General features: G+C 35.0%; 1 protein-coding gene across 2 annotated transcripts in view; it reads right to left on the minus strand.

Annotated features, from left to right (window-relative positions):
- Window positions 1-3,725: 3,725 nt before the first annotated feature.
- LOC105226385 (uncharacterized) overlaps window positions 3,726-18,527 on the minus strand; it is a 185,368-nt gene continuing 170,566 nt past the window's right edge. For both annotated transcript variants that reach the window (XM_049450364.1, XM_049450362.1), the window contains exons 4-7: window positions 8,646-8,844; window positions 8,490-8,575; window positions 8,164-8,419; window positions 3,726-8,088 (exon numbers count right to left, since the gene is read on the minus strand). In XM_049450364.1, coding sequence (XP_049306321.1) covers window positions 5,500-8,088; window positions 8,164-8,419; window positions 8,490-8,575; window positions 8,646-8,844 — 3,130 coding nt within the window. In that variant the 3' untranslated portion in view covers window positions 3,726-5,499. The remainder of the gene's footprint in view (window positions 8,089-8,163; window positions 8,420-8,489; window positions 8,576-8,645; window positions 8,845-18,527) is intronic.

An 18,527-nucleotide genomic window follows, 5' to 3' on the forward strand; every position in this document is an offset into this window, starting at 1 on the left:
GATCGACTGAAAACGGATTTCACGGAGCAGCCCTTTCAGTTTGGGAAACAAGGAAAAATCTCACGGAGCCAAATCTGGTGAAAACGGTGCTTGATCGAAGGTATTCATTGCGCTTTTGGCTTAAAATTCGGTCACAATAGTGGTTCGATGCGATCGTGCATTCTCGTTTTGTAAAACCCATGAATTGTTCTTCCACAATTCCGGCCGTTTTCGATGGATGTTCTCACGCAAATGCTGTAACACAGTCAAATCGAACTTCTAATTGATCGTCTGTCCCTCCGAAACAAATTCCTGATGCACCAAACCAGGAATATCGAAAAAACAATCAGCACTACCTTGATTTTTGAGCGGCTTTGGCGTGGTTGTTTTTGGTTTCGGCTTGTTTTTCCCCTCCATTCCGATTACTGTTGACTTGTTTGCTTGTCAAACTCACAAATACATTTCTCATGGGCAGTTATAATGCTCTCCATGAGACCAGTTTACGGTACTCTTTAAAAAAACACTCTGCTTTATCGGCACGATTCAAGTAAGAAGACGTTTCATTCGCAAAATATCCACCAAAAGTATTCGAACGGACTCGGAAGAGGTATCGAGCTCTGTTGCCATCTTTCTAACACTTTCATGACGATTTTCCAGCATTACGAGTATTTCCTTCACTTTTTTAATATTTTCATCAGTTGAAGACGTCAAAGATCGTCCAGAACGAGACGTGCCTTCAACGATCTCTCGACCGTCTTTAAAGACTTTGTATCGCTCATAGGCTTGTGTTTTTGATTGAACGGAATCACCGTAAGCCTTTCAATTCTGTATTCCGATATTGAAAAATGTTTTACGCTTCATTTTTTCAATTCTTGATCGTAAAAAAATTAGAATTAAAAATTATGTTTCTAATACTAAAATTGGATTTATGAACTGAAAATGCATTTATAACCAAAATTTTTGAAATGATAAATTGGCAACCCAGACTGCTTTAATAATCGTAACTTTTTCTTTCAAAAACCAAATTTAGCTGAATATAAAAAATACGGAACACAAGAGCGCAATAGCTTAAACTAAACTGAAACCGCTTTTAAATTCGTTCTCAAGACAAACGGGCCTACGTACAAAGCCGATCCTAACTATCAACTTTGTACTAAGCAACAAAATAAATAAGAAAATGTTTTCTGCAACAAAATATTGGAAATCTGCATAACATAAAAAATTAACGATAACAACAACAATAAAAATCGTTACCAACTTATATCAATGATAGGAAAAAAAGTCAACTCAAATAAAAAAATTAACTCAAAATATTTTCTTCATTTATTTTGTAATCTTAACTCAATTACCATTACTACAGCAATACATTATATAATTAAGCAAAGTTAAAAACTAATTTAATACACACAAAATAACTTAACTACGCAATAATAGATAAAGTTAATTAATTAATAATTATTTAGTTTGTGATAGCGGGAAATTAAGCAACCGGCACAGGGTGGAGTCAAAATGAAAATATGTGTGTTCTTTTGCTTACAAGCAAAATAGTTTGTATATTTTGTAGCAGTAGTGGTAAAAATATATCTTCTATGAAATTTCACGCACGCTGGCAAGCGATTTTAAAACACTTCACTAGGCGCTGGAGTTTGTTTTAAGTTCTTATTGTGTTTAGTTTAGCTATGAATATTAATTCTTTTAAACTCTGCTGCTTTAATTTTCAAGACATTAGCTGCACCATACATTTTTTGCTTGCGTTAAAGGACAAAAAGTTTACAAAATGACTTTTTTGGAGTAGCTATTTTTTGTTTGACAAAATTATTATTATATTTTTAATATATTATACTCTTTTGCAAATTATTATTATATTTTAAGATATTTATGATTACCTTTTTTACACAAAAACTATTATTTTTAACCAAAATTATTATTTAAAAAAAACTATTTTTAACAAATTATGTTTTTAAACAAAAAATATTATTTAAAAAAAACTATTTTTACAAATTATGTTTTTTAAACAAAAAATATTTTTTTTTTACAAAAAATTATCAGTTTTTAACCAAAATATAACTTTTTAACAAAACTATTTTTTTACACAATTAATTTTTTTTACCAAAATTATTATTATTTTTTTAAATAAATTATTTTTGTTTAATCAAAACTATTTATTTAGCAAATTATTTTTTTCAATCAAGACTATTTTTTATTACAAAGTAATTTTACGTTTTATACAAAATTATTATTTTATAAACCAGAAATATATTAATTTTACCAAAACTATTTTTTTTTAAACAAATTATTTTTGTTTACAAAAATTATTATTTTTTTACAAAAACTATTTTTTTTACAAGAATTATTACTTTTTTTAATCAAAATTAATTATTTTTTAACCAAAATATATTAATTTTACCAAAACTATTTCTTTTACACAATTTATTTTTTTATTAAAAACTATTATTTTTTTACCCATATTATCATATTTTTTACCAAAATCGATTATTTTTTAACAAATCATTTTTGTTTAACCGAAACTATTTTTTTTAAACAAACAATTTTTATTAATTTATTTCCTCAATGCAAATAATTTTTATATAAAAATGTTATGTGTTTATGCAGTTTTAGTAATTTTTGCAATTGAAATTTGCCTTTAACTAATAAAAATTAATTTACAAATCACCCCTTTTCATTAATAATATTTTAATACAAATTAAGCAAATTAATTAAAGAACTTATAACTTAGCAAAAACATATTTAGAGTGCGCAAATAAATACTTAAAACGAGTAATCATTAATTATTTATATAATTATTTTGTGTTTATAGCTTTGCCATTAGAGTATACAAAATTCAAAATTTAAGCGGACCGTCTAAATTTCATTGAAAATGACGCCACAGAAACAAACGAAATTTATAAAAAAAAAAAAATTAAACATATATGTATTTTATTTCGGTTTCTTTTTTAATTTTTTTATATACAAATATAATTATTTTTTTTTTTGTGGCGCCTACAAACAAAAACTGTTCATAATAAACAACAACAGCATAAATATTAAATTAAAAAAGTTTAGCATTGAAATTAAATAGTGTAAAGGACTAGGAAAACATGAACATGCCATTTTGTAGTGCTCATTTTCAATAACGGCATTTGTTTCGTTGCAGTTGCCTAAAAAGTAAAGAGTATGCCACAAAAATGTACGCACGAAGACTCAACTCATTTGGTATTCACCGCCATGTGACTGTATAAATACCTATAATTTGCTCATAATTACTAGAAGCAGCCAACATTAGATATGACGACAAACATTTTCAACATTGGTTTGTTTATAATGCTTAATAATGCTAATTGCAAAAAAAAAATATTTTTTTTTTTAGTTTACTAAAGACATTTGGCGCGATATTCTGCTTAATTTCTTTTTTAAGACTTTTTTCTAATAAAATTATTTTTCAGAATTTTTTAGAACCTGTTTTTCGAAAAAAAAATGTTTAAAGATATAATTTCATTGAATTATTTAAAGAAATTATTTTAATGAAATTTTTTTATAACAAATTTTTTTGTTGCAATTTTTTTAGAAAAAAAAAAATTTTAACGAAATTAATTTATTGAAACTTTTTTAGAAAAAATTGTTTAAAGAAATTATTTTATTGAAATTTTTTCGTTGAAATTTTTTTTAGAAATTTTTAACGAAATTTTTTTTATTAAAACTTTATGTCGATTTTTTGAAAGAATATTTTTTTCCATTTTTAGAACATGAATTTTTTTGTTTTTCGATTTTTTTAAGTAAATACTTTATTGTTTTTAGCAACCAGCTATGCGCGCGCACCTAAATCATAAACAGCAAGTATAAATAAAATAATTACTTAAACTATTTACTTGTTTTGTCTTAAAATTGCCATTATCAGAATGCACTCTCTTTTTACATATTTTTATTTATTTATTTATTATTTTTTTTGTTTGCGTTTTCTTCTTTAATTTCCATTTAATACTGCATTCCTTACCTTCAACAATTGCTTACTTCATTTCATTTATTTATATATATATATATTTTTTTCTTCTTTTGTTTTGTTTTGTTTGTGATAAAAGGTATTTACTTAACAACTTTTAACTTCCCAAACATTTTTTTTATTATTATTATCGCTTTTCTTTCGCACTCTTTGCTTACTTAAAAGGTTAGTAGAATATTTTGGCTTTCACTTGTATTATTTTCATTTCTCCTTCAACTCCTTCGCTTTATGCGCTTATTTTTACAGGACACAATCAATGCTTCGCGTTCATTTTTGATTTGTGTGTTTTCACCACTTAACGAGTACAAAACTTTATTTCTCATATATCGGCTTTTATAATTGGTTATATACTATATATGTATATGTATATGTATTGTGAACAGGAAGATATAGTTTTTTTTATAATTTTCATTTTCAATTGAAATTATTGATATTTTATATATGTATTTGTATATCGTGTGTAAACTTAAATAGTTAGTGATTTCTTACGCTTTACTGTTGTGTTAGCGCATTTTCTCTTTATATAAAGTATGTACTAAATGTACTAACAAATACTTTGATGACATAACAGAACAAAAAAGTAGGTGAAACAACAGTAGTTTTCGTTGTTCTTATTATGATATGAGATGACATTGCAAAGTTATAAGAATATACATACAATATAATGAAAAGTGATGGAGTTTTGTTGTTGGTTTGTTGGCAGAACTTTAGTGGTGTTTTATTTTTTATATTTTAGAGTGGCAATTAGTTTAAAGAAAGTTGCAGCTGCTTGGTATTTTGAATTGTTATATTTTGTGGAGGCTGCTCGTTTTTTGAGTTATGCTGTTTATGCATTTAGGCGAATTAAAAAAGTAAAATTAACTATGGTTTCGGCTTAGAGCGCAATTTTGTATGTTTTTCAAGATTTAATTGGTAAATTTTCAACAACGCTTGGAAAGTGAGGTGCTGAAAAACTTTATTTTCGTGCAAATTTCATATTTTTTTAAAGATTGTTGTTTGACCAAATTAAGTTAATACGCATTAAAAGTGAGGTTAGGTTATGAAAAACTAGATTTTTTTTTGCAAAATGTTTATATGCTTGACTATTTTTTTCCATATTGGCGACCATTTAAGCACTTTTATGGTTTCTCTTATAAAACTCAGATCCGTCGGGCTCGGATATGTTTAAATATAGTATTGCAAAGTGCTTCGTATTTCCATGTTTTAAATACTTAGGTTAACTTTTTGAGGCCTCACTTACGCTGCCACCAGCAGCAACACAAATTATTTAAAGTTCTGCTTATTTTGGCTAAAAGCAACTGCAATTTTGCGCCAACATCTCGCAAACTCACCACAGTGGTGTGCAACTCCATAAAACAGTGCGAAAATGTATAACAATCATGAAATGATGGTGAAAATGAATGAATGTGTAATGAAATTGAAGAAGGACGAATTAAAATGCCACTTTTGCGGCTGTCAGCGAATTTAAAACACAGTGTTGCTGCTTCGATAAATACCGGCGCTTCGATTTGCCGCCTTACGTCCTACTTCGTTGTGGCAACACCATTTGTTAGACTACTGGACGCATGCGCTTGCGCTAACGCTGACGTTTGCTGCGACTGCTGCTGCTGCATGCGCTGTTGCTGCTGTTGTTGTTGTTGCTGCTGTTGCTTTGTTTTGTCGAATATTTGCAGCTTGGACTTGACAGCACCTTCGCACACTGTCAAACGCTGCTGCGCCGGCTTCTTATCCAATTCAAAGCAGAATGCCTCATAATCCGAACTTAAGGCCGCGTGCCGTTTGAAGTCGGTGTAACGTCGCATATCGTACGTGGCCAAATTACTGAGGCCATACGAGTTGGTGGCTGCCATGGCGGCGGCGGCAGCCGTGGATGCGGCGCTATTTGATGTACTTGTTGTGTGTGCGCTGCCGCTGGTGCTTGTGGAGCCGCTGCGCAAAAATGCACCACGACCAGCTCCGGGCGCCATGTCATCAGGTACTTGTCGCTTGCGTTCGAAATATTCAACGATTGTTGCAATTTGTGCCGAACGCGTACTCGGTATAGCGGTGAAGGAGCGGTCGTCCCACAGCAACGAATCGGAGCCGGCCAAACTGCTGATGTCATCGGAACTGTCGGTGTAAATGGATGACGTACGATTCTTGCAGTAGAGCAGTTGATTAACGGCGAAATTGTTGCGTTGCAACACCGAATGTATACCCGAGTCGAGCGCTAAGCGATTCATTAGACCCATGTCGATGGAGGTGGTCGAGGCTGCCGTCGCTGTTACATATGTGGTCGAGTTGTTGACGGCCGGATCAGTATCCTCATTGAAACACGAATAAAAACCGCTCTCAATGGAATCACGTCGCGTTAAAGTACCTTTATTCGGTAGCAAATCACACGGTTTAATTTCATGCAGCTCAAAGTCGGGACATGACGAAACGGAGGCCGGTGTGGCTACCAACGAAGCCATTTGCGGTTGTGATGGTGGTGTAGGCGATGCAACGGCTAATGCCGTAATGTTGCTCGATATTTTTATTTTAGGCGGATCGGGCTCCTCACAACCATCCTCTGACGTGGAATACACTGTGCTGTTGCCGCAATCGACAGTCAAAGCTGACGATGCCGGGGTACATATAGTCGTCGCTGATGCCGTTGTTGGCGTCGCCAAGGCATTTGCAGCGGTTGTAGCCTCATCGATGTTGACATTGCCATTCCCGCTGCTGCACATGAAAAGCGGATGTGTATAAAGCGAATTGGCGCGGTACTTGCGTGCGGCTGGCGTTGATAGGTGGAGCGCGCGTGGCTCAGCGGAATCATCGCTACTTGATTCGGCATCGGCGCAGTTGCCGCCACCATCGCCATCGGGCTCACCGTCGGATGCACAGTCATCGCAGTCGTCATCATCTTCGACCACGGACGCGTCTGTAGTCGAGACGGGACCATGTGCCGTTGCTTTCAGTTCGCTAACGCTGAATTTCCGTGTCAATTGCGGCGATGAGGGTAAGCTCTTTGGTTCATTTGGAGTGGCGGGCAAACCACGCCCAACGCCGCCGGCGCTCAAACGTGCGGCCACCGCACTGCCAACTTCGCTCGTTGTCACCGTTTTGTTTGTGCTTTTTGCCAACTCGGCTGCCAATTCTTTGAAGAACGGCGCGGACATTTCAAAACACGAACTGAACAGGTCACCCACACCGGCGGCATACGTTTTCGGATTAGCGCCGAGTATCTTCTTGACGCCACGCAACTGTGCCAGCGTGGTGAATGGATTACTCTTCACACCATTGTGATCGGAACGGATGGGTTTGTAGTGTGGATCCTTCAAGCACATAGTTTCGGCGACTTTACGCAATGTCAGTGCGGCTGTTTGCTGCGTCGGTGGTTTAATCGCAGGTGACGGCACTTGTGTGGCGTCGACGGCGGCGACAGAAACATACGGCGGTTGTGTGGACTTCTCGCTGCCACCATTTATGCGCGACAGTGCGGGCGGTGTTGGTGAGTGTGTGGACGAGCGTTGCCGTTGCATTTGATGACAGCGCGCCTTATCGCTCGGCGTCGTGTGTAGCGGAAAATGTATAATGTTTTCGCTATACGAGCGTCGATGCTGTTGTAATTGCAGATCGGCTTCTAGCTTTTTGGTCACACGCCGTACACGCGTCTCCAATACATGATCCTCGAATTCGTTGTATTCCGTTGACGAGCCATTCGGTGTTTGATATGGTGTGGTGCTGCCACCTGTGCCGTCATTTTTACCGTTAGGGAAACGGAAGCCGTTCTCATCTAACTCCTTGTAATTCTGCGTCGTGGCAGTACCGGCGGGCGCAGTTTGAATGACCGGCGCTTTCAACGCAGTGGCACTCTTGCGACAACTACAACAACTGGCATTGTTATGTAGTGTGCTGCTGGAGTAGCAATGTCGCAAGCAGTCGTTTTTGTGACTCGCCGTTGAGTTATCGTGTGCAGCATCCGACGCTGCACCGTTAACTGAACTATTCAACTCTAGTGAATTTAGTAGGCTCGATGTATTCAGCGACGAGTTGCAGTCACCATTACAGCCATTCTCATGATCCTGCATTATTTGCTTCAGCTTCTTGACAGCTTCGTGGAAAGTCGGGCGACTTTTGGCTTCGTACTGCGTTGTGTGTGATAAAAAGAGCGAGAAAATTTAAGATATATCTCATAAATTCAAAAAAACAATGCAACTTACGATGCAGCAGTAGAAAGCCAAGCGTAGAAATACCGCAGGTGTGTCCATGGGACATAGCTCGGCGAAAGCCAAATAATCCAAACCGAAGGCGTCAGTGCGTGGCATCACATCCGGATCGGCGACTATGCGTGCGATTATCTCGCATTGTATTATGCCAAAGGAGAAGACATCGCTTGTCTGATCATACCATTGACCCTTGAGGCACTCGGGGCTTACCCAATAAGGTGAGCCGACTGTGTCGAGGCGCGTTTTGCCACTATAAAAATGTTAATGTTTGTTATATAAATATCTATACGCTATACTCATATGTGTAGTGGTTGACTTACTGCTTATCTGGTATTTTAGCCGCCAAACCAAAATCTCCTACGACTGCATCAAATTGTCCATCGGGCATATTCCGTATTAACACATTCTAGAAGTAAATTCAATTATGATTTTTTAATATTATCGAAAATATATATAAGTTTATGCTTTTAACGAACTTTGCTTGTTAAGTCGCGATGGAAAATGCCCGCGTCGTGCACATACGCCATGCCATTCGCAATGCCCAGCGCCAGTCTTAGTTTCATAGCAGCAGTCAGGACCGCCTCTTGGTTGGCCAGCAGCTGCTCCAGCGAACCGCCTTCGATGTACTCAGTAAGGGCATGCAGCTGACCTTCTTGCACACAGACACCCATAAAACTATAAATATACAAAAGTGGAAAATGGAAATTTAAAATCGTTTTGATAAATATAAAAATGTAAATAAAATTGCATGATTACATAATGTCGGGGCATAATTAACTGTGGTTAATAAAAATTAACATTTTATGTTTTTAGACTCATATTTTGTAGAAAATGATCGGAAGAAAGCATGCCCAACGATTGCAATTTAAGTATACTCTGTCCAATTCACGAAAAGAGAGACCCCACAATCTGCGCTAACTACCATGAGATAAGCCTCCTCAACATCACATATAAGGTTTTATCGAGCGATTGATTGGACCATCTCTTCGTCGATTTCAAAGCCGCCTTCGACAGCACGAAAAGGAGCTGCCTTTATGTCGCTATATCCAAATTTGGTATCCCTGCACTAATACGACTGTGTAAGCTGTCGTTGAGCAGCACCACAATCTCCTTCAGAATCGGGAAGGACCTCCGCGACTCCCTATCGTATGACTTCTTCAATATATTGCTGGAAAAAATAGTGTTCAGCTGATGGCGTACGACGAATATAGTGATATCATTCGCCTCAACACCCGCGCCGTAAGTTCTGCTTTCTCCTAACTGGATAAGAAAGCAAAGTAAATGGGTCTGGCAGTGAACAAGGGCAAGACGAAATATCTCCTGTCATTAAACAAATAATTTCGTCTATCTTGGAACCAGTATCAACACCACTAACAATGTCAGCCTGGAAATCCAACGCAGAATAACTCTTGCCAACAGGTGCTACTTCGGACTGAGGTGCCAATTGAGAAGTAAAGTCTTCTCTCAACAAACCGAGACCAAACTCTACTAGTCACTCATCAGCCCCGTCCCGCTAAATGATGCAGAGGTATGGACGATGACAACATCTCATGAGTAAGCGTTACGAGGTTCTGCAGTCGATGAAATGATGGGCTTTGCGAGATATACGACGAAATTGACATAGTTCAACGAATTATGACACAGCAGCTGTGCTGGCTAGGTCATGTCGTCCGAATGGCTCTGAGAGTATTCAACGCAGGACCCACCGCTGGAAGCATAGGAAGAGAAACACCTCCACTCCGTTGGAAAGACTAGGAGGAGAAGGACTTGGCTACAATAAAAAACCTCTAATTGGCGGCAAAAAGGGAAAAGAAAGAACGTCTGGCGCGCTGTTGTAAACTCGGCTACAACTACGTAAGCGGTGTCTACGCAAATAAAGAAAAAGAATACTTAGTATAAGCAAGCAAAAACTTATCAGAAATTTATTTATGATTTTCCGCCCATTGGTATGACAGTACGCGTTTGTACATAATCATAAAAAAACTAAATTTAATTTAAGGTTATATCAACGGATTAGATTAGTATTAAAACAATTGATTAATGAATTTATTATCTTCACAAGTCAAAGCAATAAGAGCTCGAATGTTGCAATCTATATTAAGATAATGAAACCGTTTGATGCGATTAGATTATGATAATCTATGAACTGATTAGTTATTCAAGATTAACTGAGAACTAGAACTTTGATCCGGGTAGTTATAATAGGAAAAACATAACGGAAATTCCAAGCACAGAATATACACTTCGTTAATTTCGTTACTTATAAACTATAACTAGATGGTATTTTATTAGGCTGACTCCATTAACTAATCTAGTAATTTTGGGAAATACCACATCTGGAGAAAATATTTTCAACCAAACAGATAATCCAAGGCCTCAACCAAAAACACCTCGCCCGAGAGGGCGATCCTCAACCATACAACGGTACTTGCAAACATCCAAAAATCTACTATCTATGAACTAACTGTTTCGAGGTAAAAATTCTAAATTGAAGAATTAAACAGGGGGTTCCGCAGGGTGGTTCCTCTCCCCGTTGCTGTTTAACTTCTATATTTCGAATCTTCCTCAACCAGCAGAGGGAGTTTGTAACACCTCATATGCTGCGATAATGATGTCAGGCAATGGAATCGATGGAATATGTTCAAAGGTAAACAACTATCTCTCCGACCTAAATCCACAGAGTACATATTCACCAACTGGACTGGACCTTAATAATGCAGTCGATGGCAGTCGATATGACACTCGACAGCTTGTGCTCCTTCACTCTTCAAACGACCGTGATTATTGTCAAAGTACAGAGGCCGATCCTTAACTATGCCGCAAAATATGGTCGCCTGGATAAAATGCAGGAGAGGAAGCTTCAGACATGCCAGAATACTGCATTCTGAACTGTAACGGAACGCCTCTTGATGTCTCCTATCGAACATCTACATGGTGAGGTTCTTTTGCTCCCAGTTAAGAAGCATAGAGAACTGCTCTTAAAGCAGTCTGCAGTTACCTGCTTGAAGCGATCATCAAGAGATCCTTCCCCAACTACGTCGACAACAATACGGCGACCAGGCTGCGAACGCAACTAACTTCAGACATGCACTCAACGTCATTCACAATGGAGCCATAAACACTCTCTCTTAGTCAATGGCGTACTTGGAGTCGAACCACTACCAATTGCGAGATCGAGAATGACCCTTGTGCAGCTTCATGTGAATGGATAATGTAGTAGGTTAAACTCCTACTTATCCGACATACCAAATCCTCGCACCACCTCTTTGCACGTCCAGCTAACCCTATAGATCTGACATCACTCTTTTTATCGTCCATCCACGTCGGAACAGCACGTTTCCTGGGCCAAGTTTTGTATGACCGCGATGACAAATTAATTGAAACTTACCACCCTAACGGAGATTAGACAACCGCTACAACAATAACACTAACTCAATTAACAGCTCAAAATCGGCAAGCCTCATTTTACCTTTGTATTGCAGCTATAGGCTAAAATAGTCCGGCGGCTCCAACAAATGAGCTGCTGCTTTGGAAGAAAAGGACGTCTCCAAAACTTCAGATCGATATCTCATTATATACATATATGTATGTATGTACATAAAATTTTAGGCTTCCGCTATCAGTTGTAACCAATATATAACCATTTTATAACCAAAATTCAAATTTTGTTTCAATATGAGCGATTTCTATTATATCGGCTTTTCCTTCGCCTGTCAACTTTTGAAAAGTGATGTTAAGTTATTTTGAATTTTAGGCGACGATATTAAGAATACATCAGCCGGACTTTGAGTTCAACTGATTCACTCACTTAATCTTGATAAATAATATCTTTATGTAACTGTTTATTATTTGCTCAAATCCAGCGCAATTTATGAGCATAAAAAATGAAGAGTAAATCACAAAAACTGTTTATCATGTAGACATTTTGCAAAATAAGTAATGGGGAATACTTGAAAAATTAATTGTGCAATCAGTAGGCAATTGAAAATGAAATAAAAGCGGCAATTAATATGTGAGCGCTGGCCCGAGGTGTAACGAAGTCAATCGCATTGGACAATGAACCTGACGCCGGCGTTGCAAGCACATAAAACAAAATGTGAAAAATTACTACTGATTTTTTTTTGTTTCTTTAATTCAATAAAATCTCTTTTTTTTTTGTGAAAATTAAATATTTTTTTTTATTTGAAGTTTACTTTTTGGAAATTTCAATTATTTATTTATTATTTTTTTTTTAATTTATTTTTATTTTTATTTTTTTTTCGAAAATTTCAATTTTTTTTGGAAAATTTCAATTTTTTTGTTTTCGAAAAATGTAAAAAAATGTATATTTTTTTTCGAAAAATGCACTAAAAAATTTAGACAAATAAACACTTTTATTGCATAAATGCCGCGAATAAGCAAAGACGCACTTAAGCGAGCAAGCGTGCATTTATAGCGGCTTTTACGAGCATCAATGCGCAAAATTGCAGATAACGGTAAAGTATTTATAGCGCCTAAAGCAGACAGACAACGCTGTTTTCGCACTGGCTCATTGCAGCATAGGTGAGCTGTGCGTAGTTTTCATAAATAATTTTATCTATTTGCTGAATTATGATTTTTTGACTTATGCTTCATTTCACGAATGCCTTGCACGCACGCGCTAACTGTTTCCAAACTATTTATGAGCACTTAAAATTTTTGAAAATTCACTTAGTACATATTTTTTGTTTTTGTTGTTGTTGTTGTTGTTGTTACATTAAACGCACTTGCACAAGTGAAATAACAGTTTTTAAGCTTAATGACTGGCAATAAATTTTATTATTATCCGCCAGGCAAGTAGCGCGTTGTGGCCGATTGCGTATTAGGGGGGGCGCGGAGGAGACTTGCGAATTTCTCGCGCAGTAATTTTGCTTAAACGGGCATTGCTGTGAAAAATTATTAGTTGAAACTGAAGAAATAATAATTTTAATGAAAATATGGATTTATGCATGTAAGTGTATATACGTACATACATATGTATAAAGTATTCAGCTTCAGCCAACTTTCACTGAACGGCCGAAGAGTGGCAGCAAGGAATTTTTCGAAATATTTTTGTTTCTGCAAAATGATCTTTGCAGCAACGCTGAGACCTCCACAAACACACATACACATTCAAAGCCTCGCATTCACTTTTCATACAAAATTCGCTGGTGTAAGCTTACAAGTCAAAGTCAAATTGCGTGTGTTTACGAGCGCTGAGCAAAATGTTGACAGGCGTGCGTCCTTAACCTTTGCCAGCGAACACACAGTAAAAAAACACACACACACATACTAAAGAAATTTTTCATTTTTTTTGCATTTTATTTCCTTTCATACCAAATTTTTAATTGTTGTTTTCGACTGTGACCACAGCGCGGCAATTAAAGGCTGATTTAAATTTAATGTGTTCAACCTGTACGTGAGTGGCAAGACAAAATAAAGCGCTGTTTACACGGCCTCATGCCTTACTCACGCACTCAAACACATACATAAACCCACCCATACGCACAGACACATATTAAATATTCATGCATTTGCTCATACTCGCGCAGCGCAGCACCGCGGCCAACCCGGCAATTTTTGTAACTTCTGTCACATGGCTGTCAGGCACACATTTATTTATATTATTTAAGGTACTCAAAACTTTTAATTGACAGCTTTTCATACACACACTTACATGTACATACACACGTGTGTAGGTGTGCGTCTGTTTGTTCGGCTTCAAAGTGAAGCGGAAATTCGCCAAAAACTGTCAAGTCACAAAAATAATAGCGAATATCGGCGACCACCAATACAGGCGCGAGCTCATTAAAAGGCAAGCGATAAAAATTCTCAAAATAAAAAGCGAAGCAATGGAAGACACATTTATCAATAAGCGAAAAAATGCATCAACGTAAATATTTTTGGCAGTTCATAAACATTTGGACACATTACGTACGTACATATGTACACTAGTCAGAAAAAGTTTGCGTACAAAATTTCCAGCATAATTGAATCGCTCATTATGAATTTTAACACAAACAAACTTTAATTTTTATGGTTGCATTATAAAATTAGAATATCATAGAAGATATTTTAGAAATTTGAAACCATCATAAAATGTGGCAAGCTTTTTTTTTTAAACAATTATTAAAAAGTTGGCAACATCGTCGCAGAAAAAGTTTGCGTACAAAATAAAACAAGGGGAATCCCAATAGTTTTTTCTGGGAAAGTCGCACTAAAACTAGTTACATCAGATTTGTTCAAATCAAATAAACTATTTTACTGAAATTTTAAACAATAAAAGAAAATTTTGTGAAATGGGCAGTAAAAGAAAACCAACCAGCCGCGGTGAAAGAGAAATAATTGTAAAATTATGGAAAGAAGGTAAAACTCTTCGCGAAATCGGTCAGACGGTGGGCAGAGCACACTCCTCGATTCAAAGAGTGATCGAAATGTACAAATCGATGGGTTCTACCGCCACAAAGCTTCGTTCAGGGCGTCCCCCTAAACTAAGCCACCGTGAAAAGCGCTACGTTCTTAAGGAATTACAAAAAAATCCAAAGGTGAAGGCTTCAGATATTGCCAGAGATGTTAAAATAAGGTTCCAGAAAACAATTTGCAGTGACACCGTATGCAAAATTTTCAAAAAAGCCGAGTCGAACGAAAGAAGCCATTCATATCATTGACCAACAGGCTAAAACGAGTTGCATTTGCTAACGACCACATTAATAAGCCGCCTGAGTTCTGGAAACGCGTTATTTTCTCAGATGAAAGCAAGTTTTGTATATTTGGAATAAAAGGACGAAAGCTTGTTTGGAGAAAACCCGGAACTGCACTCAATAAAGAAAATCTCGCGGCGACCGTGAAACACGGTGGTGGTGGCGTGATGGTGTGGAGGTGTATGTCCAGTGAAGGAGTGGGTAATATCCAGTTTATTGAGTCAACAATGGATAAAAGAGTTTATTTGGACATTCTTCAGGCGAATTTAAAGCAAAGCGCAGTTAAATTGGGATTGGAAGACAGGTATTTGTTTCAACAAGACAATGACCCCAAGCACACTGCAGAAATTGTTAAGCTCTGGCTCCTCTACAATGTGCCCAAACAACTACATACGCCCCCTCAATCACCAGATCTCAACCCCATTGAGCACATATGGGATTTATTAGAGCGTCGAATCCGCCAACACCACATTTCTTCGAAGGAGATGCTAAAAAATGTTATCCTTGAGGAATGGAGCAAAATCACATCGGAGGAGACATCAAATCCCGTAAATTCAATGCCAAAACGACTAAGAGAGGTCCTACAACGCAAAGGGTACCCAACTAGTTACTAGAAACTGTCATTTTCATATAAAATACATTTTTGTAATTTTTTTATTTTCTTGTACGCAAACTTTTTCTGAAGTGAATTTTGTCTATATTTGATTTCATTCTTGTTTTTACCCTAATTTATATCCAACAGTATTAAAATGTTATGTATACTAAAACTGAATTCCAACAAGTAAATAAAAAAGAAAATTTGTTCGAATTTTTTGTTATTTCTGGAAGTTTTTTAATAATTAGGAAGCATATGAGTCTTGTACGCAAAACTTTTTCTGACTAGTGTATATGTGTACCATATGTGTGTATCAATGGCAGCGAGCGCACAGTGCGGCATAAAAGTATTCAAAAAATAAAAATTTTAATGAAGGTAGTGAAGAAAATATAAACAATTAAAAGAGAACAAACATTTTAAAATATTAAGAAAAAAAATTTATAATTAAACAAAAGAAGTATAAAAAATTTTGTTTAAAAAAATTTAAAATATATACAGCCATGGACACATAAATAGCACACTTGATCATCAAATAAGAAAACATTTATATATTGCTTAGGTTTATCACTTACGGATTTAAAGAGGAATGCGTTTTGTTTAAAAAATTATTCACTTTAATATAACTATAAAACTAAAACAATAAATATTTTATTGTCGCCAAAAATAGACGAAAAGATCAATATCCTATATGACAGCTGGGACACATAAATAGCACAATCTGAATAGGGGTTTAAAAAAAGGTACAAAAATTTATAAAAATTATTAAAAAATTGCAATAGATTGTTCACTTTGTTAGTATTTTGTACTATATCCATCATTTTTAAGCATCCCCTCACATCTTTGCTGCATGCTGTCCACCAGTTCTTGATATCGTTTTTTTGGGATAGAATACGAAGGCTCCTCAATTCCAGCCCATAAATCATCAAAATTTTTGAATTTTTTGCTTGCTATTTTGAACTTTATATCATTCCATAAATTTTGTATTGGTTTCAGATCTGGGTTTTGCACAGGCCACTCATATATTTTAAATCTTTTATTGCCGGGACCATACTTTACTACCTTTGCAGTGTTCTTTGGATCATTGTCTTGCATAAATGTCCAGTTCATGGGCATGGATTGAAATACATTTTATATTTCAGTATATCCAAATACTAAAACTGGTCCATTTTACCATTTATTCGAACAATTGGCACGATGTCATGCCATGAAAACACGCTCCAGACCATGATGCTTCCACCGCCGTGCTTAATGGTTTTTTTGGTATATCTAGGTTTAAGGGATTGATCTTGTGGACGACGTAAAAATGATTTTCCAACTGGAACCTTCCTATTTATCTTTGTTTTGTCGCTCAAAAACACGTTCTTCCGCAATTGTGTTGGTTTGTCTCTGTGGGCCTTTCCAAATGCCAGTCGAATTTTGATGTTGCGTTTTGACAGGAGTGGTTTCTTGCTGGTAATTTGTCCAAAAAGTTGAGATAAGTTTAATCGTCTTCCTATAAGCTTTCTGGACACGACCACACCATAATCGTCATTAATTTCGATCATTATTTCTCTGGTTGACTTAAAAGGATCCGCTTTGCCCTTCCGTACTATGTATTTGTCAACACTAATATCGGTTTTACGTGGTCCTGGTTTTCTTGGTATCTTTTTATTGACACAAGGTGGGTCCGTTTTATTGCATAAAGAGCATTTTATAACATTTTTGGAGAGCACTGTATTATTTTAGCAATTTTGGCAGGATATTTTCCTTTTTTGCTCATATTCGATATAAGGACTCCCTTTTCCGGTGTGGAATGTTTTTTTCCTTCTCACTTTAATGAAATATCGATGAAATAATTATATATTCGAAGAATTAAATTAAAATTATGCGAGAACCTCACATATAATTAAAAAAAAACTACGAACTTAAAAATGTGCTATTTACATATGTGTCCACCTCAAATCAACACTATACGCAATAAAATTGTCGCGTACAAAATTTAATAGAAAATAAACAGTATTTTTGTGCAGGGCCTCATAACAGTGACAAGTAGATACATACCAAATTTTTATTGTTCAGTTACTTTAGGATTAAAAAATATTAGAATTAATATGGGATTCAGGTGTGTGCTATTTATATGTCCATGGCTGTACATACATATATAAAAAAATTAATAAAAAAAAAATTAATAAAAAAAAAATTAAAAAAGAATAAAAAAAAATAATGAAATAAAATAATTGAAGAGAATGAAGTAAAGAAAAAAATCAAAAAAGAACACAAAAGTAAAAACAATTAACAAAGAAAATTAAATTTCTAAAAAAATAAATTAATTAAGTGATAAAGCTAAAATTAATATAGAAAAACATTACTTAAAAATAAAAAAGCTGTTGTAATAAATTTGTTATTTTATGTTACCAAATGGAAAAGTACAGTGCGACCCTAAAGTAATCAGAAGATTAGATAACATTAAATTATTAATAAAGACAGCGAGTAAACTTCTATAAAAACTAAAGAATAAAAATTTTAAAATAATAACAAATAAAAAATTAAATAAAAAACAACAAAAATTAAATAAAATTCCATGCCCTATGTTCCACCTAGGAACTACGGGGGAAAAATATATGTATATACATAAATAAAAGAAAAAAACATAAGAAAAAAATAGAATTAAGTAATAAAACTAAAATTAAAATAAAAAAAGCTATTGTTATAAATTTTTAATTTTATAAAAAAATAAAAAAAAATACATACCAAAAATTAAGAGAAAAAATAAAAAGAACAATCAAAGGAAAACACGAAAGTATAAAAGTACAAAAGGGAAAAATTTTTCAAAAAATCGGTATAAAAGTACAGCGAACAAACTTTTACAAAAAATTAAAAAAATAATTGAAGAGAAAAAATAAACTTTTAAAGAAAAAAATAAAAATAAATATTAAGAAAGAACACAAAAGTAAAAAAAATACCAAAAAATTTAAAATTCATTTTTTTTTAATTATAATTAAAATAAATACATATAAAATAGTAAAAAACAATTTAAAGTAACAAAACCTTTTGTAAAAAATTATGCTGATTTTGTGGCACCAAGA

The sequence above is a fragment of the Bactrocera dorsalis genome, chromosome 2 (genome assembly GCF_023373825.1).
Source record: "Bactrocera dorsalis isolate Fly_Bdor chromosome 2, ASM2337382v1, whole genome shotgun sequence".
Taxonomy (NCBI): Eukaryota; Metazoa; Arthropoda; class Insecta; order Diptera; family Tephritidae; genus Bactrocera; species Bactrocera dorsalis.